Source organism: Tursiops truncatus, chromosome 6 (genome assembly GCF_011762595.2).
Source record: "Tursiops truncatus isolate mTurTru1 chromosome 6, mTurTru1.mat.Y, whole genome shotgun sequence".
NCBI lineage: Eukaryota > Metazoa > Chordata > Mammalia > Artiodactyla > Delphinidae > Tursiops > Tursiops truncatus.
In genome coordinates this window covers 3,343,271-3,368,596 of record NC_047039.1, presented here as the reverse complement: position 1 = coordinate 3,368,596, position 25,326 = coordinate 3,343,271, and the positions used below count along the sequence as shown (strand labels likewise).

Here is a 25,326-nt window from a genome sequence, read left to right as displayed (position 1 = left end):
GGTCCCTGTGACAGTCACTGGGGCCCTTTTTATTCCCTCGACCTCCTGATGGCTGAAGTCAGACCTTCCAGGCTGGGTCTCAGGACAAGGTATTTACAGACTAAGGAGAAAGGCAACATGTGGCCCAGGAATGTTCTCGAAACGATCCTAGTGGGGCGGCTGCCTGTGATTCTCCATGAGCCTGGGCCCCTGCTGATGTGGTAGGACCCCCAGGGTGGGGTTCATAGTGTTCGGGGCTGCATACAGCAGGAGAACATGCAGAAATCTTTATTTCTCACTAATCGAAGGTCATGCTGAGGCTGAGAGGAAGTATTTAGAGTCTTAGTTCCTGGGAAGGAAGGAATGTATCAGCCTTTAGACAGGACATGATACAGACATACATCACCTTTGAGGCCAGAATCGTCTTTCATCGTGTGTGTGTGTGTGTGTGTGTGTGTGTGTGTGTGTGTGTGTTGGCTTCCCAAGACTCGCTTTGAGATCTGGCAAAACAAGGTTTAGTCCAGGTCACGCGTTCCCTTTACCTCGTCGTACCTGAGAAGCCTAAGCAGCATTACTATGACCTTAATCCATAAAGTAAATGTGACATGTGGTTTGTTTCGAGAGAAATACAGTGAAGGACTGAACCCTGAAGAGAGGGATGTCTTGGTGTCCTTGTCGTGGACTCGAAACAGGGACTTGCTGGCAGAGAGATGGGTCTCAGTTATTTAACTGTAGTGTCACAGCTCCTATTAGGGGTGATACCTGCCTGTTTCAGGATAATCATATGTGATTCATTGTTGTGGTTTATCGTTAGGCAAATATAGTCACTTCGCAGATTCATGGCTGGGCTTCGGGCTTCCGGAACAAACGAGGTTAATTACTGGATAAGGTATATGATAGATGTTCGTCCAAGGACCCACGGCCCTGGGCTGAGAAGCAGAATACGTGCCAAACTAATAAGTTATGCACTGTACATCTCACCGGTTTCCCCAGAACGAACTACAAGTGTCACCTAATTGTGTTTGATTCCAGACTGTGCCTGTTTTGACCGTCCGACAGGGAACTTCTGGAGTGTCTGAGTCGGTATCTGCTTTGAATCGCTTAGGTCCAGGATAGATAAATATACATCAATAGACGATTAAAAACATGCCTAGGGCTTCCCTGGTGGCGCAGTGGTTGAGAGTCCGCCTGCCGATGCAGGGGATGCAGGTTCGTGCCCCGGCCCGGGAAGATCCCACATGCCGCGGAGCGGCTGGGCCCGTGAGCCATGGCCGGTGAGCCTGCGCGTCCGGAGCCTGTGCTCCGCAACGGGAGAGGCCGCAACAGTGAGAGGCCCACGTACCACCAAAAAAAAAAAACATGCCTAAAGATAACTGTAAAATCCAAGTTCAGAAACCCTTTGAATAGTGAGTAGAGGAAATTGTTGGCATCTTGTAACTGGCCTGCATTTTTACACTTCACTTTTCTATCACAATTAGGTGCAGTTATCGCTGAGCGCCTTGCTTAGGTGTGGGGAGAGAGCTGTTTCTGTTCCCGTCAGGTGCCTGCCTTCTGAGTTCAGCACTCCTTTCTGCTCTTCCTCCACACCCCGGTTCCCCCTACCCTGTCCTTGAATTTGTAGATAATTCCTCTGTGTCCTTGAATTTGTAGATAATAATTCCTCCCCAGAGGGAGCGAGGGTGGGAGGTTAGGAGGTGGACAAATTGATCCTAACTGTTCCTCATACAAAGAACCTCACCTTCTCACCTGCTCCCTTCCTATTTCCTGTTGTTCTCCAACAATCAGTATGAGAAACTCCTATAGGTAGAGTCTGTAATTCTCTGGCACCCAGTACCTTCCACATCTATCATAAGCTTTCAGGCAACCGGAGTTGTTATTTTTTTCTGTGCCTGCCGTAGTGTGGTTTGATGAAACATGCCCATTTGAAGAACACAAACGGATCATTTCCCTTGCTCAGATTATTCTCTGTTTGGATAAATCTGCCACTGAAGTATCAAGTTTCATGTTCGGGAACGAACGGACAGGGTGGGAGGCTTGCCTCTGCCCATCTGGACGAGAGAAGGTTTCACAGGCCGGGCGCTAGGGTGGTCTGTTCATATACGTTCACAAGAGACGGAAATGCGCTAGATTTCCCAAACCAGTGTTTCCTACTCTCGGGAAAGTACACTGGCTGCATTATTAGAAGCAGGGTACTTGGGGACACCAGGACCCACTCTTCTCAGATGTTCCTTCAGGAAGCAGAGGAATGTGGCAGCATCTACAAGAGGCTTCCTGCCAGGCTCCCCAGACCAGCGGGAGGAGGGGCTGCAGGTCCCCGACGGCCCCCACGGCTCCGGCCAGCCTCCCGAAGGATGGTCCTTGGAGCAGAGGACCTGGAATAACGGGGGCCTCTGCTGTCTCATCCCACAGTCCCTGGAGACCCTGGTCGCTTTGGTGCTCACAAATTTCTTCTTTTTTTAAAAAATACAAAGTGATATGGGCTTCCCTGGTGGCGCAGTGGTTGAGAGTCCGCCTGCCGATGCAGGAGACGCGGGTTCGTGCCCCGGTCCGGGAGGATCCCACATGCCGCGGAGCGGCTGGGCCCGTGAGCCATGGCTGCTGAGCCTGCGCGTCCGGAGCCTGTGCTCCGCAACGGGAGAGGCCACAGCAGTGAGAGGCCCGCGTACCGCAAAAAATAAATAAATAAATAAATACAAATCGATAATACACCCTTAAAAGGAAACCACGCGCTAAGTTGCCGCATCTCTCAGTAGAGGCCTCTGGCTTGCTTGGGGACGCAAGTGCTTTTATGCAGAAAGATCTTCCTGCTACTCAGAACTCCCCCGAGGCCGGGCCGGGACCCTTCTCTCTCTACAGGACAGTCTAGGGAGGTGGAGGGTTTTCAGAAAGGCTCAGACCCAAGACCTGGAAGGCCAAGCTAGGATCACGTTTCCTGGGGTCCTCTGACCGCGGGTACACAGGCAGACTAAGGAGTAATCCCTAGCAAAGATTAATTCAGGTTAAGAACCTCATTCCCAGGGCAACGATCCTTTCCAGGCCAGAGGGGGGTAGAATTCTTATCTATTACAACGCTTTTCAGTGTGCGTTCTCCATTGTGTGAGGCCTGGTTTCAACCTGATGGGTCTGTGATTTATTTGCAAAGCGAAACCAAATTGTTGCTTATTCACACCCAGCCTCTGAATATCCACAGCATTAGCTTGTAACTTTAAGTGACGTAGTTCATTGTAGCTTCTCAAAATTAATTATTTATGTTTCCATCAACGGAGGTCATACCAGGACTACTTCAATCTCAAATATGAGAAACCCAGGTGAACAATTACAATTCAACTGATTTACTCCAGTTTTTATGTTGATCCTAAAGTACTTTATCTTCTGAAAAGTATTAAAACTCTCCAGTGAACATATATATTCTGTAGAGCCACGCTCACAGGCAGGCTAGAAAATCAGATGCTACATGAAGGAATTCTCTAGTAAGAGCAAGCATTTTCCATACTGTTTATTTTTCTAATTTTGCTCTAGGATGTGGAATCACACAGTATGATTTGGTATTAAGAGTACAGCCTCTTGGGCTCGAGTTCACGTCTAGCTCAACTGCTTCCAAACTGGCGCCCTGGGGAGGTGGCTTAGTGGACCTGTGCCTCAGTTTCCCCATCCTGTAAAATGGGCCAGTGCTGGTAGCTCCTCCCTGAGTTGTGAGGATTAGGCGAGCTAACACCGTCACCGTCTGGCGAGGTCGGCGTTCGCCGTGGGCGCTGTCGGCAGTGGCAGACATGGTGGTGGGAGATGTGCTCAGCGACGTGCGGGGCAGTGGCTGCAGGGAGTGGAGGGCCCGGCTGACTCTGTCCTCTTCCTCCTGCAGGAAAGTGGCAGATGCACGACGGCCTCCTGAACATCACCAAGGTGTCCTTCACGGACCGAGGTCGATACACATGTGTGGCAGCCAACGTCCACGGCACCGTGAACAACACGGTGACGCTGAGGGTGGTCTTCACGTCGGGGGACATGGGCGTGTACTACATGGTGGTGTGCCTGGTGGCCTTCACCGTGGTGCTGGCCCTCAACATCACCCGCCTCTGCATGATGAGTAGCCACCTGAAGAAGACCGAGAAGGCCATCAACGAGTTCTTCCGTACAGAGGGCGCCGAGAAGCTGCAGAAGGCCTTCGAGATCGCCAAGCGCATCCCCATCATCACGTCGGCCAAGACGTTGGAGCTGGCCAAGGTCACACAGTTCAAGACCATGGAGTTCGCCCGCTACATCGAAGAGCTGGCCCGCAGCGTGCCGCTGCCCCCGCTCATCATGAACTGCAGGACCATCGTGGAGGAGCTCATGGAGGTGGTAGGGCTGGAGGAGCAGGGCCAGAACTTCGTGCGCCACGCGCCTGAGGGCCAGGAGGCCACCAGCGGGGACGAGGTCTACACCATCCCCGACGCCCTGCAGCGGAGCGAGTCCCCCACCGCTGACTCAGACGCCTCGTCGCTGCACGAGCAGCCCCAGCAGATTGCCATCGAGGTGTCCGTGCACCCCCAGGCCCGGAGGGAGCCCACGGATGACCGGGACGGGGGGCCCCTCGAGGCCAGAGACGAGGAGGACACCGAGCCCTCGGCCGAGCACTCCCCCGAGTCCGCGGCGCCTTCCACCGAGGTCACGTCCGCGGCGCTGACCTCCGAGGAGCCCACGCCTGTCGAGGTACCGGACCGTGTCCTGCCCCCAGGTCTCCTGGAAGCCACAGAGCCGGCCGGGGCGTGCGACAGCAACGCCCGCGTCGTCTATGAAAGCCATGTCTAACAACGCCCCCCCGAGAAGCTATGCACACCCCGAGAATCAGGGCCGCCCCCCCCACCCCCAGGGCCAGACGCAGTCCGCCCTCGCCGCTAAGCCTTACCGGAGACGCCTGTCCCGTAGGTAGGAGCCAGGCCCCTTCAGAAGGGAGCGCCTGCGTGCATGCTGTGTGCCCGGACCGCGCCCCGCGAAGGAGGATGCAAGCAGCGGCAGGGTGCAGAGCCGGCGACCTGGGGCAGGTGTCTGTGCGCGCGGCATGAATCTCAGAGGCTCTTCTCTGCCGGATACCTTAATCACTGATGCCCTTTTGGTGTGAGAGACTCTGAGGTCAAGAGCCCTGTCCAATGCACACTGCAGCGCTTTTCCTTTAAAAAGTTATAGGTCTGCTACGAGAGCAACTGCACGTCCGTGGGTCTCTTGCACTTTCTTCTCAGTTTTAACCCCCCTTCACCGGTCCCCTATAACCGAGTCGTTGTGATACGGATGCTAATCGTTCCTTCTGGTTTCGTCCCCTTTGCCACTTTGTCCTTATTTCTCTCCCCCCACCCCCTCGAACCCCCCGCCAAGCTTTTACCTCAGAGGCTTTGGTGTCAGGGCTGATACCCACAAGTCATCTGTGATGTTCCAAAGCAGTTACCAGCCTCGTGATTTTTGTCATTTCCCAGGCCTGTCTCCATCCATTGCTTTGTTTGTTTGTTTGTTTCCAATGAAGCTACTGTTGTGAAACTGAGAAAGAAAAAAAAAAAAAAAACCTTGCCCAGGATAGCACTTTAATAGCCACATAAAAATGTGTTGCCTGTCCGATTCTGAGAGCCTCTAGGTGAGCTCAGCTGAGGTGGCAGGGAGACTGTAAACTTGAATTTACCCAAACTGTCCATGAAAGATGCTGTTTTTGCGTGTAAGTGACGTCATCCTCCAAACACGGCTGCTGCTTGATCTGGAACGCATGGTGCGTCCAGAGACAGAGGCATCTGAGGAATCCCTGTAGGTGTAGAATGTGGGCCGCCAGGGGCCGTCCGGTGACCCAAACACTTGGTTTGGGGCAGCAAGTGTGAGGGTCCGTGGGATCGCCTAGCCAGGCCCACTTCCCTGAACTGCAGGGCTAACTTGTCCGTCCTTGAAGGGGAGAGTGAAAGGTTCGGGTGATGGCCTCAAATTTCACGCCAGAATTCTTGAATTCATTTTGTCCCACAAGAAAGCAGTTGTATGTGCGGCAGAATGATGTTATTAGAAACGACAAAACTAGTCACCCAAAGGCTAGCGTCTCGTCTGATGGTGCCAGTAAGCACCGCAGGCTTTGGGCAGGTGGGGCCTCCGTTCCTTCCCTGGCAGAGGGACAGACCAGACGGGCTCGAGCTCCATCTAGATGGTCCCCTCTCCCACAGAATCACCTGGCCCTCCTCCACAATTACTCGAAAGATTTTTCACTTTCCTCTCTGGTTCCTCTAATCTTCTTTATGGTGAAAGTTAGTATTGATGCAAATCAAGAGGTTCGGTTTCAAAAACCAAAATCATTAGGGCAGCGTCTGCAGTTTAGACGTCATCGTGGAAGAATGAGAGGTATTAGTTCCTTTCCATTTATGAGCAGGGGAGCCATAACCTTGAAGTCGTCTTGAGGGTCGCGGCCACATCATGGTTTCCCTGGAGGTTCGCTGGGCCACACGGATCGTGAGGGCAGACCTGATGTTTAGTCCTCACTCTCGCTATCTGGATAAGTGACCTTCGACACCCCCCTGGGTTTAATCTTTCTCATCTGACAAACACGGAGGTGGGACTTGATGGGTCCCCAGATCCCATCCGGCTCAGACATTTTAGAGTTTTAGGGAAAGTTTGTGATGGCCCCCCTTGCAGGAGACAAGCGGTCTTGGGAGCAAACATGGGCACGTGAGGTTAGATACTCTTGCCGCCAACCTTCACGGCAAAAGCATCTGAATCTGTAGCTGAGGGCAGAGGGTTTGGCTTCAGGGGTTTCTCTATGTATAGATAACTGGTGTGACAGGTGGTCTGACAAGACTCAGTTGGATCAGAGTCCTCTTGGCCTCAAATGACCCATTGCCATCAGGTAGGAGTGTCTTGGGTGGTCACATAAAAAATGAGTCGTGAACGGTCCAGAGAAACCTTGACCTCCCACTTGCACTCTCTGGAGAAGGGTTTTCTGTATTGGGGTTGCAGAAGAGTTTTATCTCCACCTCTTAGAATTTTCCACTTGTCATGGAGGTCAGCGGATTCTTACCATGGATCTGTACGCCCAAAGCAACAGCAGGGAGCCACACTCATTTTGTGACACTGCGTGAACTTTTTCCCATTCTGTCCAGTTCTCCCTCCACCGAAACCCATGTGCACATTTCCATGTGGAAATTACAGGAAAAGGCATCTATCTCTCCCATCTAGGCACTGATTAGGGATAGAAAGTTAAAAACGGGCAGATTTTTTTATGGAGCAGGAGCAGAAACGTGTGACCAAAGAATGTTTTCAGGTTGGTTTTAGCTTCTTTAGACTGGCGAGATTATATAGATTTTTCAAAACCTTTCCCCTCTTTAAGGCATCAGAAAGCTCTTGATAGAGTAACAGCCAACCAAAGAGGAGGCTGGCTTACGACGAAGATTTCTCTGTCCAGAAAGGCTACACTCTTCCTGTTCGTCCTGTAGCTTCTTTACAGAATAGGAAAGCTCTCCTGCTAGAATATGGAACAGAGGTGATCTCGTGACTTTGGGCTGATTTTTCAAAGATAAACCGTTGAGCTTCATAGAAATCCATAAAAGTATGGCTGCTTGTGAGCGTGTGTGTGTGTGTGTGTGTGTGTGTGTGTGTGTGTATGCACACATGCATACGTCAGACTCATTTGGGCAGTTTTAACAGCTTAGCACTAAATCCCAAGCCATGTCCTTTGGGTCTTAGGTCATTATTCTCAAAAGTAAGCAGTTTCTGGTTTCTGAGTCATCTGGTCATATCTCTAGCGATTTTTTTTTCTTGAAGTTCTGAAAATGATTCAGATATGTGTGCATATTTAATTCACTTAGATGATCTGTAAACTTGGATGGTATTTATTCTAAATGGGAAAAAATTTTATACTGCAAATCTATGTAATTTATAATGGTTTTGTTTTATATATTATATTTTCATATTTTTAGGGCACATCTATTCTCATCTTTTTGTATATCATGCTTGACAAAAAGAACTAGTAATACTTGACTAAATCTCTAGGAACCAAATGTGACATCTATAATGTATAGAAATCGCTCGGAAAGTAACTGAATGTCCTTACCCATCCTGAGCACTATTGTGCTGTGTCATTACACCCGGAATGATGGCTGGTGAGCGTTTCTTTTTTCAAAACCAAGCCAAAAGGCCTGGCCTCCCACACAGTGGAGTCTGGAATCCTTCCCTTCTTTATCTTTTTCGTTGTGTGTTTCATTTTTAATTGTAGACATCCCGTGTTGTTCAGACTTCCTTTGAAGGGCAAATGTGAGATAAGAAAGCAACTTGATTGAAAGACTTGGCTGGAAGGATGGCTGTGTAACTTATTCACTGGGCTGGTAACATTTCTCATCTAATGGTTGGATTGTTCTTTATTGGTGATCTCAGAGCTGTTCAGCTGTTTAGCTCGTGAAGAAAATGTTAGGCAGACAGAATGTTTGCAAGATTTGGACAGACAGCCTCTAAATGTAGTGCAGCCAACACAGACCAGCTGAGCCTTAGAAACCCCGGTCCCAGCCAGTGGACGAGCCGTTTCAGAAGGCGGATCAGACTCCTGTGTGTGCAGGTTGAATTTCAGTGTTGTACCAGTGCTAAAACTCTTCAAGGGCAGCCCCTGTGGTTCTGTGAACAGGGGTTTCCTCCCAGTGTTTCACTGGGTAAGAAAACGGAGCATTTCCTTTATCTTTCAGATACTCTAATTTATACTCAGCGCAGTTCAGCGACTACTTCCCTGTACCTGTCTTCACGTACCCTTTTGGCAGTCCTTTTAGATCATAATCCTGGTTTCTGTTCTTGCTTTTTAAGCTAATTCATTGGTACTCTTTACATAGCCAGCAGATCTCATTGTATATTCACACACGTGTTTTGAGCACCTGTTACCTTCACGGTGTTAGTCGTTTTTACATTCACCTATTGATTTAAAAATCTTTTAGTAGATAACAGAGTTCATCTTCCTAATGACCCTTAGGGTTAAACCAGTGATTAACAAGGTTTGAATTAAACAAATCAGTGGTGGGGAAAAAATAGAAAAAAACAATTGCTTCTTATGCTTTCTGAAGGACTGAGTGTCTGTTAGACAAGAAAATGTTGTATGAGGGTGATAATGATCTTTCACTGAGATATTTTAGAAATGTCATTTTTAAGGGGACTAATGCTTAGAATACCACAGTCGAAACTGAAGCTCATAGAGAATGTAAAAACAGAAAGCAAATAGTTCTAAGAATATTCTGGCATAAATTATTTTTATTTAACGAGGAATTGAAACCTTCATTGTATCTCTCAGACACCCCAGCACCGCTCACAGAAGGTGCTGGCACTCAACGTTTGATGTGCTATTCCTCTGGTTCTGGAATTTCTTTGTTAAAGCCAGGAAATAAGATGGAAAAATGTATCTGCGTGGAAATGTCAAACTGTTGATTTGTGAGCTATAAATGTTCACCTTTTAAGAATAATTTAAAGGTGTAAACAAATGACTAATATTTAAATTGATACAGAAGCAAAAAAGCAAAAAAACATGTGAGCCATCCTGTATTTTGGTTGTTGCTTTAATAAAGGATTTGCACAGGTGTGCCGAGCGTGTCGTGTCCCAGCTCAAGGCTGTGTGAGTGTGGCCTGATTTACTCTTTCCAGTGGTAAGAAATCTGTAGTCAATCCTCACCCCTACCTTTTGCATCTGTGGCACATCTTGGGGAAAAGGGAAAAACGAAGTAATTGTTACGTGAATCTACAAACTTTATCCAAATTCAAAAATCCTAACTCTGGCCTGACAAACAGGATAGCCATTTATTTTTTATAAATGGCTATCTATACGAAGAAATAATTTTTAACATGTAACATCAAGCTTATTGTAGAAAATCCACAAAGACCAGGAAACTCCCCTACCCAGAACATTCCACGGGAGAAGGCATTAGTCATAGATCCAACACGAAACACCTAGACAGAACCCAGTCCAGACCAAATCCAAGAATATGCTAAGGAGGTGCCCTTTGAAAGCTTTGAAAGCTGGATTCCTCTCAGATAGATAGGATGAGGTCATGTAAACAAAACAAGAAAGGACAACACCAAATGGGAAAGAAAATCAGTGTTTTGCTGTAGATCTGGAGAGGGCAACAAAATTATTGAATGGGTTACCGGATAAACTGTGCATATAACTGAGATCCAGAGGTTCTGTCAAGCAAAAAAAAAGGTTTAAGAGAACTATGGTGGCATTCATGGAAAAATGAACAATTGTGCCACCAGGGAAGAGAAGATAGGAAAGTTTTGTCCTAACTGCGTAATTTTGACCGGTACCTATCTTCAGACCCAGAACAAACAGCTGCCATTTTTTTTTTTTTTACAGGTTTTGGAATAGTGCATTCTCATGGGCCTTAATCACAGGAGCCTAGGTAAGGCTTAATATTAATCTGAGTGATTTTCAAAGCGTGTAGTCACAGAGCTGGAAAACAAGTGTCAGGTTTTCTGATTTCCCTGTCTTTTCGGCAGAGTCCCTAACACGCAGGGGTTCCGCTCTGCTTGAACATCTCTGGTGTAGCAGAGCCCATGACCACGTTGAGGACATGCTCCGGTGTTGGTAGGTTTTAAGCGCTGAGTCAGAAATCTTAAAAGTGGTTCCACACTGGTCCTTGTTGAGCATCTGGAGCTGAAAGCGTGAGTTTGTCCTGCCACGATAAAATGTTCCTTTACTGTCAACCCCAGATGAAACTTATAAGTGTATTCACGTCAAAGAGACGATTACCAAAAAACGTGGGTGCTCCTGGCACCCACGACATGAATTACACGCCATGTGGCACAGACCCTTTTGAGTTGAAATGGTTTCTGCCAACGGTGTTGGAGGCAGAAGTAGGCGAATCAGGTGCTCCGCCAACCCCGGGGATGCCCTGATGCTACAGCTCATTAAGTAAAGGATGGTTCAACTGCCAGAAAAATGAAAGAACCAGGAAATTAAGTGCCTCAGTAGATTAGTATGTTTTGGCAGGACCATTAGAGATGACACACTGAAAGAAGTGTATGTGTGTGTTAAGTGGCTTATTGAGGTATTTTTCAATAATAGGTGAATCAGAGCCAGCACCAATTGCATTTAACTGTTGGGTAAAATAAAGACGCCAAGGGTAAAATAAGAATTTTCCTAAGATATTAACTCATATTAAATAAACTAAAAACTACAAATGAAGATTGATGCATAGCAGTATGAATTTTTCAAGAAGCGAATTTCTCACTGCCAATGGCGTAGGTTTTCTTATAAGGGACTCATGTTTTAAAGCTCATTATGGAATGGGAATTCACAGGAATCATGCAAAAAAAAATTACCTGGGCATAGAACTCTAGCTAGATTGAGGGTCTTTCTGTTGTTCAGTTTTCATGCTGTACAGCATCTGTTTCCTGAAAGTTTTCATGATTCGTAGGAAGCTCACATGCATTGGAGACCCTGACGGGATCGGCGTCTCTGATTTTTAGGTCTGACGGATTATTTCTTCTACTGTGGCATACTTCTTCCACCCAGCCGTTTGATGAGGTGAATAAAGTTGTCCCAAAACTTTAAAAATATTCCTAGTTCTAAACCTCAAGGTTTTTACATGAAGTAGGAAAGAAAGGACAAGTCTGTCTGAAGAAAAGAGGTAAACTTCTTCCATACCAGCTGTGCAGATAGCCCTCACTGTCAGATGATGTCTCCTGTCTTTCCTGCTAGCATTACCTCACCTGTTGGGCCAGTGGACCAAGCTATTATGCATGAAGTAAGATGCTTGATTACAGTTAGAGACTGAGAAAACTCATCCACCAGGTAGCAGACACTTGAACAGACAAGAGGTACATTTTAATATTGGCTCCACTTGAGATGATTCTAAAGCTGAAACATTACAGAAATTAAGACCTGGCACCATATTTGTAGAAATGTCTTCATCTCATGAAGAAGAAATTTTGAAAGTGTTAAGACCTCAGAAATTATAGAAAATTTAAATACATTTGTAGGAAAAAGAAAGATGACAGCTCATATGGGAAGTCTGGGATCCGTTTTTTTGTGTGTTCAGAATACAACTTCCTAACTTTTTGTCATTATAGTAGTTATTGAGATACATTAGTGATATTTCTGAAACCCTGCCAGATCCTGAAAAAAAAAAAAATTAACCCAAGTTTTTTTTAAAATATATGCAGATAAATAGTTAGATATCATCTAACTATTTTATGTTACCTTCTCTCATCCCATAATGGATTTGAGGTGACTGAGTTAAATATATTTTACTCTCTGTGCATCCTCTGACAATAGTAATTGCTGTGTTTCATACAAGTTCACTAACTCAATAACCAGACTACTTTATTAATCGGACATTTTATTCCCAATCATTTTGAACCCATGAGAGATTTTCAGTATGACTCTAAAAGAAGAACAGCTGGATGATCTAGAAATGCTTTTCTTTATCTGTAGCTAAAAATGGAAGGTTTTCTGCTGTAACACAAGAATAAGATGATTATGCCGTACTCACAAACAGACTGAATGTGTCCCCTCAAAAACTGTACATCGAAATCCTAAACCCCAATGTGATGGTATTGGGTGGTGGGGCCTCTGGAAGGTGATGGGGTCATGAGGGTGGAGCCCTTATGAACAGGGTTAGTGTCCTTATAAAAGAGGCCCAGAGCACTCCGAAGACACAGCGGGAAGATAGCCATCTCTGAACCAGGAAGCCGGCCTCACCAGGCCTTGAATCTTCCAGAGCCTTGATTATGGACTTCCCAGCCTCCAGAACTGTGAGAAATAAATGCTTTTTTTAAGATGCCAGTCTATGGTAATTAGACCTTTCATTTTGAGAGTTCTAGATTCCCACATGGTTGTAAGAAATACTACAGAGAGATCCCACGTACACTTAACCAGTTCCCCCGGTGATTATCTCTCACAAAAGCATTGCACACCATCGCAGCAGGGCATCAATACTGATAGAGTTCTCCAGTCTTAACCAGGTCACCCCAGTTTTCCACGCACTCATTTGTGTGTGAGCATTTAGTTCTGTGAAATGTTACCACACATGTAGGTCTGTGCATCCACCCCCACCAGCAAGGTGCAGAACATTCCATGAGTACAAAGACCCCTGAGTTGCCCTTTCACAAGCACACCTCCCTCCCTGCCACCCCAGAACATATATATATGTTTTTTTACATCGGTAAACTTAACTAGATAACGTAAGCTTCTCTGGAACCAACTGTAATAAGTATGTTTTACCAATAGAAATATATGGGAATTTGTCACTTTCTTGATGTCTGAATTCCTGTTGCTTTAAAAGGACTTGTACAATGAAGACAGACAGGTGTGGTTTCTGAAACACAAAGGGAAGACAGCCAGACATTTGAAATCCTTGAAAACCCTTCAGAAGGAGGAACGTGAGGCAGGTGTCTTGGAGGAGGAACTCTGGGATGCCCAGTTCACGCCTTGCACTCTGGAGCAGCCGGAAGATGCAGAGCACGGAACAAGGGCGTGGTTGCTCCATGCCTTGAAAAGTCTCCAAGAGAAAGTACTCCCTCCCAAATGTACAACGTCTAGGGACAGTCCAGAAGTTCCAAAACTAAGGCGCAGAGGGGTAAAGGCTCAGACAAGCTCTGTGATGCTGGGGATCTCGATAGCCTTGTTTTCCGCTCCCTTGGGTAAGACGGGAGGGGCAGGTTAGTGCCAGCCCCTAGGCCGCCATGAGGTACCTGTCACTTCTGACGTTATATTAAGAAAGCATCTCAAGTGTTGAACTTAAGACAGCCGGCCACAGTGGTGAGGAAAAGATCCTCTGCCCGACGCAGGAAGGCACAGGAGGCAGATTCCAGAACAGGGGCATCTGAGGAGTCTCGAAGAGTCCTCATTCGGAGCCGCTGGAAAGGCACCGTGAAAGAATCCTTCCAAGTAATATTGTTCTCTTACTGTGCAGATGCCCTGGACTCGTAATCACATTTGGCTTCCATCAGGCATTATGGGTACAGAGCGTGGGTTGGTTTGCTCCTATGACTCTAACAACCAGCTGAAATCTGAGTGCCCAGGACCCAGGAGTGTTGAGGAGGGTATGGGACTTCCAGGAGGCCAGCCCTGGCCGGAGGTCCTGAGCAGCCTGAAGCTGGACGCTGACCTCTTGGAAGCAGGAGAAAACTGAAAAACAACTCTCCTTCACGCTGTTAGCCAGGGGCAGCTGTGCCCAGATAAAAGTGAATTTTTAAAATATGGAAAATGGTAAATGCATTAGCTTGTGTGAATCAGTCATAAAAATTACAGAAAATTGGGCTTCCCTGGTGGCGCGGTGGTTGAGAGTCCGCCTGCCGATGCAGGGGACACGGGTTCGTGCCCCGGTCCGGGAGGATCCCACATGCCGCGGAGCGGCTGGGCCTGTGAGCCATGGCCGCTGAGCCTGCGCGTCCGGAGCCTGTGCTCCGCAACGGGAGAGGCCACAACAGTGAGAGGCCCGCGTACAGCAAAAAAAAAAAAAAAAAAATTACAGAAAATTATACTCATTACCTAATGTCCAGCCAAGAAACCCCTCCAGTTTTGGTCCTGGTTGTCTCCTCAGTGACACGAACCTCAACGACTGAAGCATTTTGTGCTAAGCTAATCAGTAGGGTCCTGTTACAAAACTCAGGTTATTAAACCATTACTAAGAAATGATTCCCAGTGATAGTGGAGGGCAGACTTTCCGTTAAGCAGCAACATTGAAGCCTCTTTCAAATATTTATTTTGAGTGTGCTACATTAGGATACTTTGTCTCCATCAAGTTCAAAAATGTGTCTCCATCAAGTTCAAGAATGTTTTTGTCATAATTGCCACGTCAGTAAAGTTGCTGTTCTGCATTTCCCACTCGAAACTCAGGACTAAGCCCGAGATGTGCACACCATGCTCTGACCATGAGGTTCAGGTTTATTCTGTACCAGCTAAGTTTTGCTCTGTTTCCTCTGCATAAGCAGTATTTCACAGCCTTACAAAATTGTATGTGCTCATTCATCAGCAGTGGGATGTAACATTTCCTGTCATTTTTCATATCAAAGAGTATTTAGGTAAAGCTGGGTAAACCCTTAAGTCTTTTTGTCGTTGTTGTTGAATTGTAATAGTTCTTTATTATATTCTAGATACAAGTCCCCTATCAGATATATGATTGCATAAACCCTTAAGTCTTTTCTTTGGTTTCCCCTTCATAACAAGACGCACCCTTCTTCTTCCCTGTCTTACCGGCAGGGTAACCTAACAGATGATCCCATGTTCTAAACAAAAAAGTCATTTTCCCAAGAGCATAAGAGAATCTACAGCTACCAGACCATGAGCTCTGTGCAGACAGCAATCATGTCTGTATCCCCACAATGCTTCCTACAGAAGCGTAAAGATTACTAGCCTTTAGTAAACGTTCATTAAATGAAAACAAATCTGTCTTCTAGCTAATTAGGATTTATTGATATTGGATTAAATGTCTTCATTCATAGGGCCCAGTGAAGGGTAAAAAGTACACTTTGAAGAATCTCTTGGCACCTAAAACCATACTTGAACAGACTTCCCCCGTCACAGGATGGGGTAGGTTTCTTTTTCAAGGAGTAGATTATAACTCTTCTCTTTTTGTCGAACTTTAACTTAATATATTTTTTTAAAGAGCCGTTTAAAAGTCTTCCGTCCACTCTGGTGGTGTCTTGGTGAGACAGCTTTCCACAATTAGAAACCTGCAGTGGATTCAACAGAAAGGAATAGTGACACTGGAATCACCTCTATGTCATTTCATGTCGTATTCTCTGAGGGCACTTTTCAGACCCTGGAGGGTCGAGCAGAATAAGAACCGCATCCTTTCTGCAGCTCAGATGCTGGTGAGGACGGTCCATGCATCCCAGGGACAGGTCAGTGCTTAACCACCCAGGCTGCCCTGGCCCCCTTCTAAGTTTCTTTTACCTCAAAAGAAACAACAAAGTTCTAGTGGAGAATCCCCTTCCTCGAGCCCAAGCTGCCCCTCTCCTTAAATCTTCACCAGGGCAGACCAGCCCCAGTGGAAAATGAACCCACACACAGCTGATGGGTTTAACTGTTCCTGAACAACCAGGGGTGTGTACCCCCCTGAATTGCTTTCAGGGCACAGCAGGGCAGCACTGCCCACGGGCCTCATTGTAGGAGCGGGAAAACCGGGCTCGTTAAGTGAGGGAATTATTTCAGGATTGAGGAGAGACAGGATGTGACATCATAGGCATGCCACCCCGACTCACGCGTGTGCTGCCGCTGAGCTGCGTGCTGTGGCGTTGCCCACGAGGGCTTCTTGGTGCAGCCGGTGCCCGGGGTTTGTGAAGGGCCGCCGCTCACCACCCTCCTGGGGAGATGAAGGGCCTCTGCAGCTGCAGCCTCGTCTCAAGGGGTCACCATCATTTCCTCCCCAGCTTCCCCTCCATCTTGGTCTTGTCGTGGGGCCTCAGCCCCCGGCAGGCAGGGACCACCTGTGTTTTCCTCCCGTCTTGAAGTCAGGTGCTTCCTGGGGAGGGGCTGGGCTCAGGCTCCCACAGAAGGCCCCAGCATGCAGCCCAGGAGGTGGAGGCTTCCACCGGCGCTCGTGTTTCCATCTTGGGGACCTCTGGTCCCCTTCAGCCACTCTTGGTCACCATATGCCACTACTAAGGCACATAGACACGTCCAAACAGCGACTGCTTTCAGTGCTGTGAGTTACCTCCCCCCGCCCCGGTGCTCACCAGGCTCTTTGAAAGATCAGCCTGCCTACTTGCTCAATTCCACCTTTCCTTCCAAACGTCACAGGGGAGCAGGCCAAGCTGCCCTCCACTAGGGCTGATTCCTCCTTACTCTCCTAGGCTGGGCCGCACAAACCCAGCCTCCCCTCTTCCCCAGCCTCCCTCCACTGACCAGCCCCAGCCCTGGCCCCGGCCCCGGCACCACCATCAGAGCATCATCGTCACTGTTCACCCTTGACCTCGGGAACTGTGCAGACCCTTCTGAGAGGCCTCGAGCTGTTGGGCCATGAACTGCTTCCCTGTATAACAAACTACTGAGGTGCCATGAGCCCGACTTTCCCATCACGCCGCACACGTGCACACACACACACACAAACACACGCGCCCCAGCACCCCCTGCAACCGGAGGCAGGCAAGGAGGAAGAAGAGCTTCTTCCAGGGCTGTGATCCCTCCTGGTCCCTCTCAGAAACAGTAACTATGGAAAATCAAGGGGATGCTCTTCCAATAGCAGAACCACATCAACACGTGGTACACACGCGGTCTTGCCATGGGGCGACTGAGATCTGAGCTATAAGAACCCCTGTCACCCCCTCCATGGCATCCACCTGGACAGAAACGCACCTGCCACCAGGTCATCCAGGTCTCTGTCTTGGTCCTAACGCCACCCTCCCATCCGAACGTTGAGTAACCATCCAGAGGCAGTAACGGGGGAACATTTCCACTGGGGTCCACGGAGGCCACTCTGTCCCACACCCCTGTGGAGCCTGGTTCCGTAATCGCTGCTGCTCAGACCGGAGAAGGGCCCAGACCCAGAGCTCCATCCACTGCCCCGGCATCCGGCAGGGTGACTGGGCGCCTACTTGCTTATGTAACATCAGCCGTGCCCAACCTCGCTGTAAATCCTCTTTCCTGGCATCTGCAGTCACAAGAGGCTAGACTCTAGGTATTAATTATAGGGTAGAAATCCTTCTGAACCCTTTGTGACTCACTTCTGTCTACTTTGCTTTGTGTCTCAGCTGCCCCTGATTTCTTTATCTCCACCCGATAAAGGACCTGTTCCATCCTGATATGGGTTAAAGGTGGGTCCAGTTGGTTTTTACTTTTGTACGAATATTGTGCAAATAAAATCTTAATTGCTCCTGTTAAATACGCAGGAATTCAGTTTTACCAGTGATCAAGTGTTTACTCCGTCACCTGTCCTTAAAGTGAGTCAGAACAAATCCTACTATGGTATCTAGTTACATCATCTTCTTACCCAACAAGCAGTAAGTTCATGGACATGAATAGGGTTTATTTACTCGACAGTTTTCCTGATCTGATAACCTCTGGGTCTACTTCTGTTTTACACTGTGTATTAAATTTAATCTAAATAGTAGGGGGAAAAAATAAGCATAAGAAAACGTGGAGGGTAAGCCTAGATGTGTCTCAGAATTCCCCCAGCATGAGTCTGTGGTGCGTTTCTTTTCTGCAGATTAGCTGAGTACAGGTTCCTGGGGTCCAGCAGGAAGTCCTGGTGTTAACTGCCCACTAGGTAACACGCACCTCATCGTCTCGTGGTGCCTACACATGAACAGTAGGACATCGCCTTGATCAGTAGAGAAGTCTGCCCAGCGAAGACATAGGCATTGGCTTGTTGAAAAGCATCCTTCATATTGATATTGGTACACATAATCTTTTGACTCGTTGAAAAGTGGTGTTTTTCAGTAAAGCAAAACAGTCCTTTTTTGTAAAGTTCAAGTGATAATCTTCAGATGAAAGGCCAAAAAGTGCTTATAAATTTGGGGGAATAATCCTGAAGCATGTATGTTATTCAAACTCTTTCAGATTAATATGAATCTTTCTGAAATAGAAAACAAAGGTATCTATCCTGTTTTGCAGTTAATATGATTCTGCATTCATCAACCCTTAACGGATTCTCCCTCATACAGTCGATTAGTGACCAGCTGAACCAAATAATGTCCCTTTATTTTTTTTGCAAAATTTTATTTCATTTTAATTAATCAGATGATGATAAGGTTTGGACACACAAAACAGGATTCAACAGAAAGCCAGTCCCTCTTTAGTAATTCAACTTTCTTTTAGTTTACAGAGCACACTCTCAAGTCCTGCCCTGTGAGCAATTCCAAGGTCAAGCAGGCACTTCCTAACTGCAGAGGTACCGAGAGAAAGCAGTTCTGTCAAACTGTGTGTTTACAGACAGGTATCTTTATTGGATGTTTGTAAGGGCCAAGGAAACACTAGACTCCAAGAGCATAAAAATGAACAAGACCTGGTTCCTGTCCTTAAAACTTTTTAGAAAGTACTTAAGGTATGTAGTAAATATCTACAGTAGATGATTTTTCCAAAAGTAATAAATGTTGGAGAAAAGGTGGCACACCCTCAGAGATTTTAGGGATTGAAAAGAGTAGCTCAAGATTAGATTGCAACATCATTGTGAAACACATGCCTCAGATGTTTGTCTTCTGCTACTGGTGATCATGGAGTGTGAAACTCCAGAGCAGCACGGATCTCATTACAAGAGGAAGAACTACCAACACCCCGTTCTTGGTAAAAACACTTACTTAATGTTAAAGAGAGGCCAGAATGAAGACAGGGTTTTTGCTCTGTGGATAAAACTGATTATGTACTGTGAAGCATAAATCCACTTAATCCAGCTCTCAAGAAATGCCTAGAACTGTGGTCAGGCATCTGAGATACCATTCCTTGTGCCTATAAGGACACACTACACCTGTGGGGAAGCAAGAATTTTATTATATTTTATTTGATCAGAATATTATAACTTGCAGAAAAAAAATCTAGTTGGTTCAGGTTTATGTTGTATTTTGAAAGTCTGTTCTTGTTCAAACAGACATAGCTCTATAGAAGCATCAGCTCTTGTATAAAATGCTCCAATTTGCACCTCTCTATCAAATCCATTAAAAGTGAATCTTGGGGCTTCCCTGGTGGCACAGTGGTTGTGAGTCCGCCTGCCGATGCAGGGGACACGGGTTCGTGCCCTGGTCTGGGAAGATCCCACATGCCGTGGAGTGGCTGGGCCCGTGAGCCATGACCGCTGAGCCTGTGCGTCCGGAGCCTGTGCTCCGCAACGGGAGAGGCCACAACAGTGAGAGTCCCACGTACCGCAAAAAAAAAAAAAGTAATAAATGCCCTCATGGATAGAGAACTGAAATCCTAGTAAAAGTCAAGGGAGGAATGCCATACTTTTGACTGGGAGAAATCAGGAGAACTCTGAATAAAAAAGTAATTTCAGGGGATCTCCCTGGTGGCGCAGTGGTTAAGAATCCACCTGCCAATGCAGGGGACACGGGTTCAAGCCCTAGTCGGGGAAGACCCCACACGCCGCGGAGCAACTAAGCCCGAGCTCCACAACTACTGAGCCTGCACTCTAGAGCCCATGAGCCACAACTACTGAGCCCACGTGCCGCAACTACTGAAGCCTGTGCGCCTAGAGCCCGTGCTCTGCAACAAGAGAAGCCACCGCAATGAGAAGCCCACGCACCACAACGAAGAGTAGCCCCCGCTTGCTGCAACTAGAGAAAAAGCCCGCACGCAGCAACAAAGGCCCAATGCAACCAAAACTAAATAAATAAAAATTAAATAGAAAAAAAATAGTAATTTCAGATCATCTGTGACGGGTAGTTGGGATTTCGGCAGATGGAGACGGACTGGATGTGAGGTGAAGGGTGACGGCAATAAAGGGCCCAGAGGGCCGTCTGTTGGGCTGGAGTGGGGAACGCGGGGCGCAGGGGAGAAGTGGGTTGAGGTCTCCTAAAGGCCAGTGTGCAGAGTGGACAGGACAGACCTCTGCTTTGGAAAGATGCTCGGGAGAGAGTGAAGCCCCTCGTGGGGGTTTCAGAGGCTCTTGATGAGGGTCTGAACCCAGTGAGTGGCAGGAACGGCAGGGTGATCTGCCTGGACCTGAGAGATGTTTCTGAGGGCCTCGTCGGGGGCTTGGGCCACAGTAGTTTCTGGAGTAAGAGGGTAGGAGAAGCAGAAATAAATTGGAGGTTTTAAGCCTGGATGGCTAAGAGAATCACATTGCCATCAGAGAAGCGGGGAGGAGAACGTAAGAAAAATCGAACACTTGGAACAGTTACACCCATTACTGCTGTGATGTTTGCAAGTCCTTTCCGGCTGCTTGAGATTGACAGATACGTGTCTATAAACACGTAGATGGACCACTGCTTTCTCTCGGTACCTCTGCAGTTAGGAAGTGCCTGCTTGTTCTTGGACCTGCGCACAGGGCAGGACTTGAGAGTGTGCAGTGGCGCTTTGTAAACTGAAAATACGATACAAACAACACTGAACAATAGAATCAGTGATTTGTCTTCTGTTGGAGGTGGAGACTCATCTATTTGACATATTGACGTATTCGTTACTAGAAAATCCTACTGTTGTTCCAAAGTCCCCAAGCCAGGGGTTTATAAAGACATGTTGAGCAAACAGCAGAGTCACATGGCTTAGTTAGGGTGCCTTGGGCTGCCAGGAAGGTAGAAAACACAATTCAAAGTGACTGAAGCAACGTTAGGATTTTTTTTTTTTTTTTTTTTTTTTTTGTACTCTCACATGATAAGAGCTCTGGCGGTGGAGGGTTTCTCAGGGTGATTAAATCATCAGCATAATTAAGTACTGAGGTTTTATCCAGCCTCCAACAGTTCCATTTCCCCTGGACCTTCACTGGCTTCCCTCATGGTCTCCAGGTGGAAAAGCAAGTACAGGCATCACCCTTCACACTCGGCATTCGGAAACAGAAAATACAAAAGGGCCATTTCTTCTTATTCTTGTTTGTTCGTTTTGTTTGTTTTAAGGAAGGGAAGTCTTTCTCAGAAGTACACCCAGCTGAGCTGGTCAGACATCTCTTTTTTTCCCTGGACTGAGTGAAATGCCTGTCCCTAAATCAGTCCCTGGCTTATATCAACCATGATGAACCCCCCGTGGACGGGGCCAGTCTCGCCTGAAATCTAACCACGTCAGCTATGAAGAGGGGTGAGGAGGCCTGAGCAAAACCAGGGTTATATTAGAAAGGAGGGCAGTAGAGGCCGATGGAGGCTGGGAGGCCTCAGTGGCATTCGCTGTAATGCCAGTGGTAGGAGGTGGAGAGGGAGAGGATGAACAGCTAGAGGGTGGATTTTCTTTTAACATTTTACATCAATGTATTGAGAAATTGAGAGCAACCTGCCCTTATTTTCTGCCACTCAGGGAAGTCTCGTAGCCATAGAAACGAGGACCACTTGGAATCAAGTTCTCCAGCCACAGCCATGGTTTGTCAGGGAATTCTACACCCTCAGGGAGCTGGCGCTCTTCTTAGGAGGATGTGGGACTCGGGCTGCCAGGCTGGCTGGGACGGGCAGCTCTGCAACAAGCACAGTCACCCAGCGCAGGGAAAGGGGTTCAGGTTCTAAATGCTCTCTTGGGAACAGAGAGAAGGCAGCCCGTGGGAACAGCGGACAGGCAGGCTTTGTCAGAAAAGTGGAGTCGTTGATTCTGTCACGAATGCCTAAATGGTCATTATGCTGTGGTTCAGAATAGAAGTGCCGCAGCCTCTGATGTTCTGTTTACACTCCCTTGATACAAGCATCGCGACACATCAGACTGTCTCGGGTTTGTTTAAACCCATCGTCCTCAAATTCATGAGAGTATTTGCACGTGAATCCAGCTTCCCTTTCTGTTTGTCGTGCCTCCGGGACTTTTCTTACCTGATGAGGGGGTGGCTGATACATGTGTGAGGTGTGGGTAGCATGAAGATTGCGTGCAGAACTGAACTCTTGGCGTCTTCATGTCAATCTGAAGATGTGTGCATTGGCCATCACCGGGCAGTATGAAAGCCTGAAAAATGCATGCCCAACTGTCCAAATCCAACTGCCTGGACACCTATTCTTAGGAGCAGGGTAATAGACCACCCTGTCTACACTCGCTGGGTCATAGAGAAACTACCACTACCAGGTTATCCAGGACACCCTGGCCCACTTGCTGGCTGGACTGTTCTCCATTCCTCTCTAGCCACGTTCTCATAAATCAACGTGAAGAATATATATCAATATACCGATATCAGAATACGATACTGCAGCACATAACAACGATGGTCATGATGACCACTGTTGTTCATTTAACAGATGTGGTTACTTGCCTACTCATATGTCTGCCATATTCTGGGTGTTGGAAACCAGCAGTGAACAGGCAGGGTCCCCACCCTTAGTTTTTTTTTTTTTTTTCAGATATATACCGAGGAGTGGAATTCCTGGGTCATACGGTAGTTCTATTTTTAATATTTCGAGAAACCTCCATACTGTTTTCCACAGTGGCTGCGCCAATTTACATTCCCTCCAAGAGTGTAGGGGGGTTCCCTGTTCTCCACATCCTTAACAACATTTGTTTATTTGTGTTCCTTTTGTTGATGGCCATTCTGACAGGTATGTGATGATACCTTGATGTGCATTTCCCTCATGATTAGCGATGTTGAGCATCTTTTCAGGTGCCTGTTGGCCATCTGTCTGTCTTCTTTGGAAAAATGTCTGTTCAGGTCTTCTGCCCATTTTTGGATTGGGTTGTTTTTTTTTTTTTTGATGTTGAGTTGTGTGAGCTGTTTATATATGTTGGATACTAACCCCTTATCAGTCATATCATTTGCAAATATTTTCTCCCACACGGTAGGTCTTTTCATTTTGTCGATAATTTCCTTTGCTGTGTAAAAGCTTTTAAGTTTCATGAGGTCCCCTTTGTTTATTTTTGCTTTTATTTCCTTTGCTTTAGGAGACAGATCCAAAAAAATATTGCTACGAGGTATGTCAAAGAGTTTTATGGTTTCCAGTCTTACGTTTAGGTCTAATTTTTTTAGTGTAGAGAGAGGGAATTTAATAAATAATGGCAGAGGGAGTATTTAGTAAGTGATGGTACCTTCCTTATACACTGACACTCTGCTGGAGTACATGGGGTGTTTATAACATTTCACTGACTTTCTACTGTACTTTATTTCCCCTTCAGTTTTATTGAGATATACTTGACATATAACAGTGTATTAGTTTAAGGTATGCAACATAAGTATTTTGTGTATGTATACATTGCAAAATGACCACCGCAGTAAGTTAATATCCATCACCTCGCCTAGTTACAAAGTTTTTTTGAGCGTGTGAGGGAACTTTTAAGATTTGTTCTCCTAGCAACTTTCATGTATGCAGTACAGTGTTAACTATAGTCACTGTGCTGTGCGTGACATCCCCAGGACTTATTTATTTTACAACTGGGAGTTTGTACACTTTGACCCCCTTCACCCATTTCTCTCACCCTCCACCCCCGCCTCTGGCAACCACCAATCTGTTCTGTTTCCATGAGTTTGTTTGTTTTAGATTCCACATATAAATGAGATCATACCATGTTCGTCTTTCTCTGTCTGACTTACTTCATTTAGCATAATCCCCTCAAGTTCCATCCACATTGTCACAAATGGCAAGATTTCCATCTTTCTTACGGCTGAACAATATTCTATTACACATACACACATATATGTGTGTGTGTATATATGTATAGTGATATAGGTACAGTATGTATATATGTATTACATATATATTTGTAGATAGAGATGTATAGATTGCTTTATCCATTCGTCAGTGGACACTTAGGTTGTTTCTATGTCTTGGCTACTGTGAATACCGCTGCAGTGAGTATGAGGGTACAGATATTTCTTCATGATAGTGATTTCATTTCCTTTGAATAAATACCCAGAAGTAGGATTGCTGGATCATATGGTAGTTTTATTTCAAAAGTTTTGAGGAGCCTCCGTACCATTTTCCATCGTTGTTGCACCAATTTATGTTCCCACCAGCGATGCACAAGGGATCCCTTTTCTTCACATCCTCACCAGCACTTGTTATTTTTAGTCATTTTGATAATGGCCATTCTGACAGGTATGAAGCAATATCTCAGTGTGGTTTTGATTTGCATTTCCCTGTTGATTAGTAATGTGGAGCATCTTTTTATGTGCCTGTTGGCCATTTGTATGTCTTTTTTCGGAAGGATGTCTATTCAGGTCCTTTGCCTATTTTTAAGCCAGATTTTTTTTCTATTGAGTCTTATGAATTCTTAAAATATTTTTTGATATTAACCCCTTATCCGATATATGATTTGCATATATTTTCTCCCATTCCATAGTTGCCTTTTCATTTTGTTGATGGTTTTCTTTGCTGTGCAGAAGATTTTTAGTTTGAAACAGTTCCACTTGTTTATGTTTTCCTTTTGTTGTCTTTGCTTTTGGTGTCAGATTCAAAAAATCATTGCCAAGACCAGCGTCTAGGAGCTTACTGCCTGTGTTTTCTAGGAGTTTTATGGTTTCAGGTCTTACATTCAAGTGTTTACTCCATTTTGAGTTGATTTTTGTGTGTGGCCTAAGACAGGGGTCCAGTTTCATTCTTTTGCATGTAGCTGTCCAGTTTTCCCACCGTTTTATATTCTTGGCTCTTTTGTTGTAAATTAATTGACCATATAGACATGGAAAAGACTTGAATTCTCTAAATCTAAAACTTTCCTATAACTGTTGTCATCCCTAAAATCGGCTCATAGACTTTGTAAACATAGAAGCTTGGGTCTGTACAAATTATATTCTTTTTTTTTCTTTCCTCTGATCTGCCATCTTGCTGCTCAAGAGAAAAACATTCCCAGATGTCCCAGCCAGATTTGAAAGCTCCATCCATCTTCAGTGTGTCAGCACA

The 25,326-nt window shown here is 46.3% G+C and overlaps 1 protein-coding gene and 1 long non-coding RNA gene across 12 annotated transcripts in view; one reads left to right on the top strand and one right to left on the bottom strand.

Moving 5' to 3' along the window:
• The window catches only part of MFAP3L (microfibril associated protein 3 like), a 79,553-nt gene that overhangs the window by 34,196 nt on the left and 20,031 nt on the right, over positions 1–25,326 (top strand). For 8 of the 11 annotated variants that reach the window (XM_073805737.1, XM_033857538.2, XM_073805739.1 and 5 more), the window contains one exon: positions 3,839–9,526. In XM_073805737.1, coding sequence (XP_073661838.1) covers positions 3,839–4,767 — 929 coding nt within the window. In that variant the 3' untranslated portion in view covers positions 4,768–9,526. Of the gene's footprint in view, positions 1–3,838; positions 9,527–10,297; positions 10,344–10,440; positions 16,200–25,326 lie in introns of those variants that run through there. The other 3 variants (XR_004526860.2, XM_033857539.2, XM_033857540.2) reach the window with 3 other exon arrangements.
• LOC109549528 (uncharacterized) lies at positions 15,340–17,526 on the bottom strand. Its single transcript, XR_002175831.2, has 2 exons — positions 17,246–17,526; positions 15,340–15,621 (listed from the first exon to the last, which is right to left on the bottom strand). It is a non-coding gene; the product is annotated as an uncharacterized lncRNA (long non-coding RNA).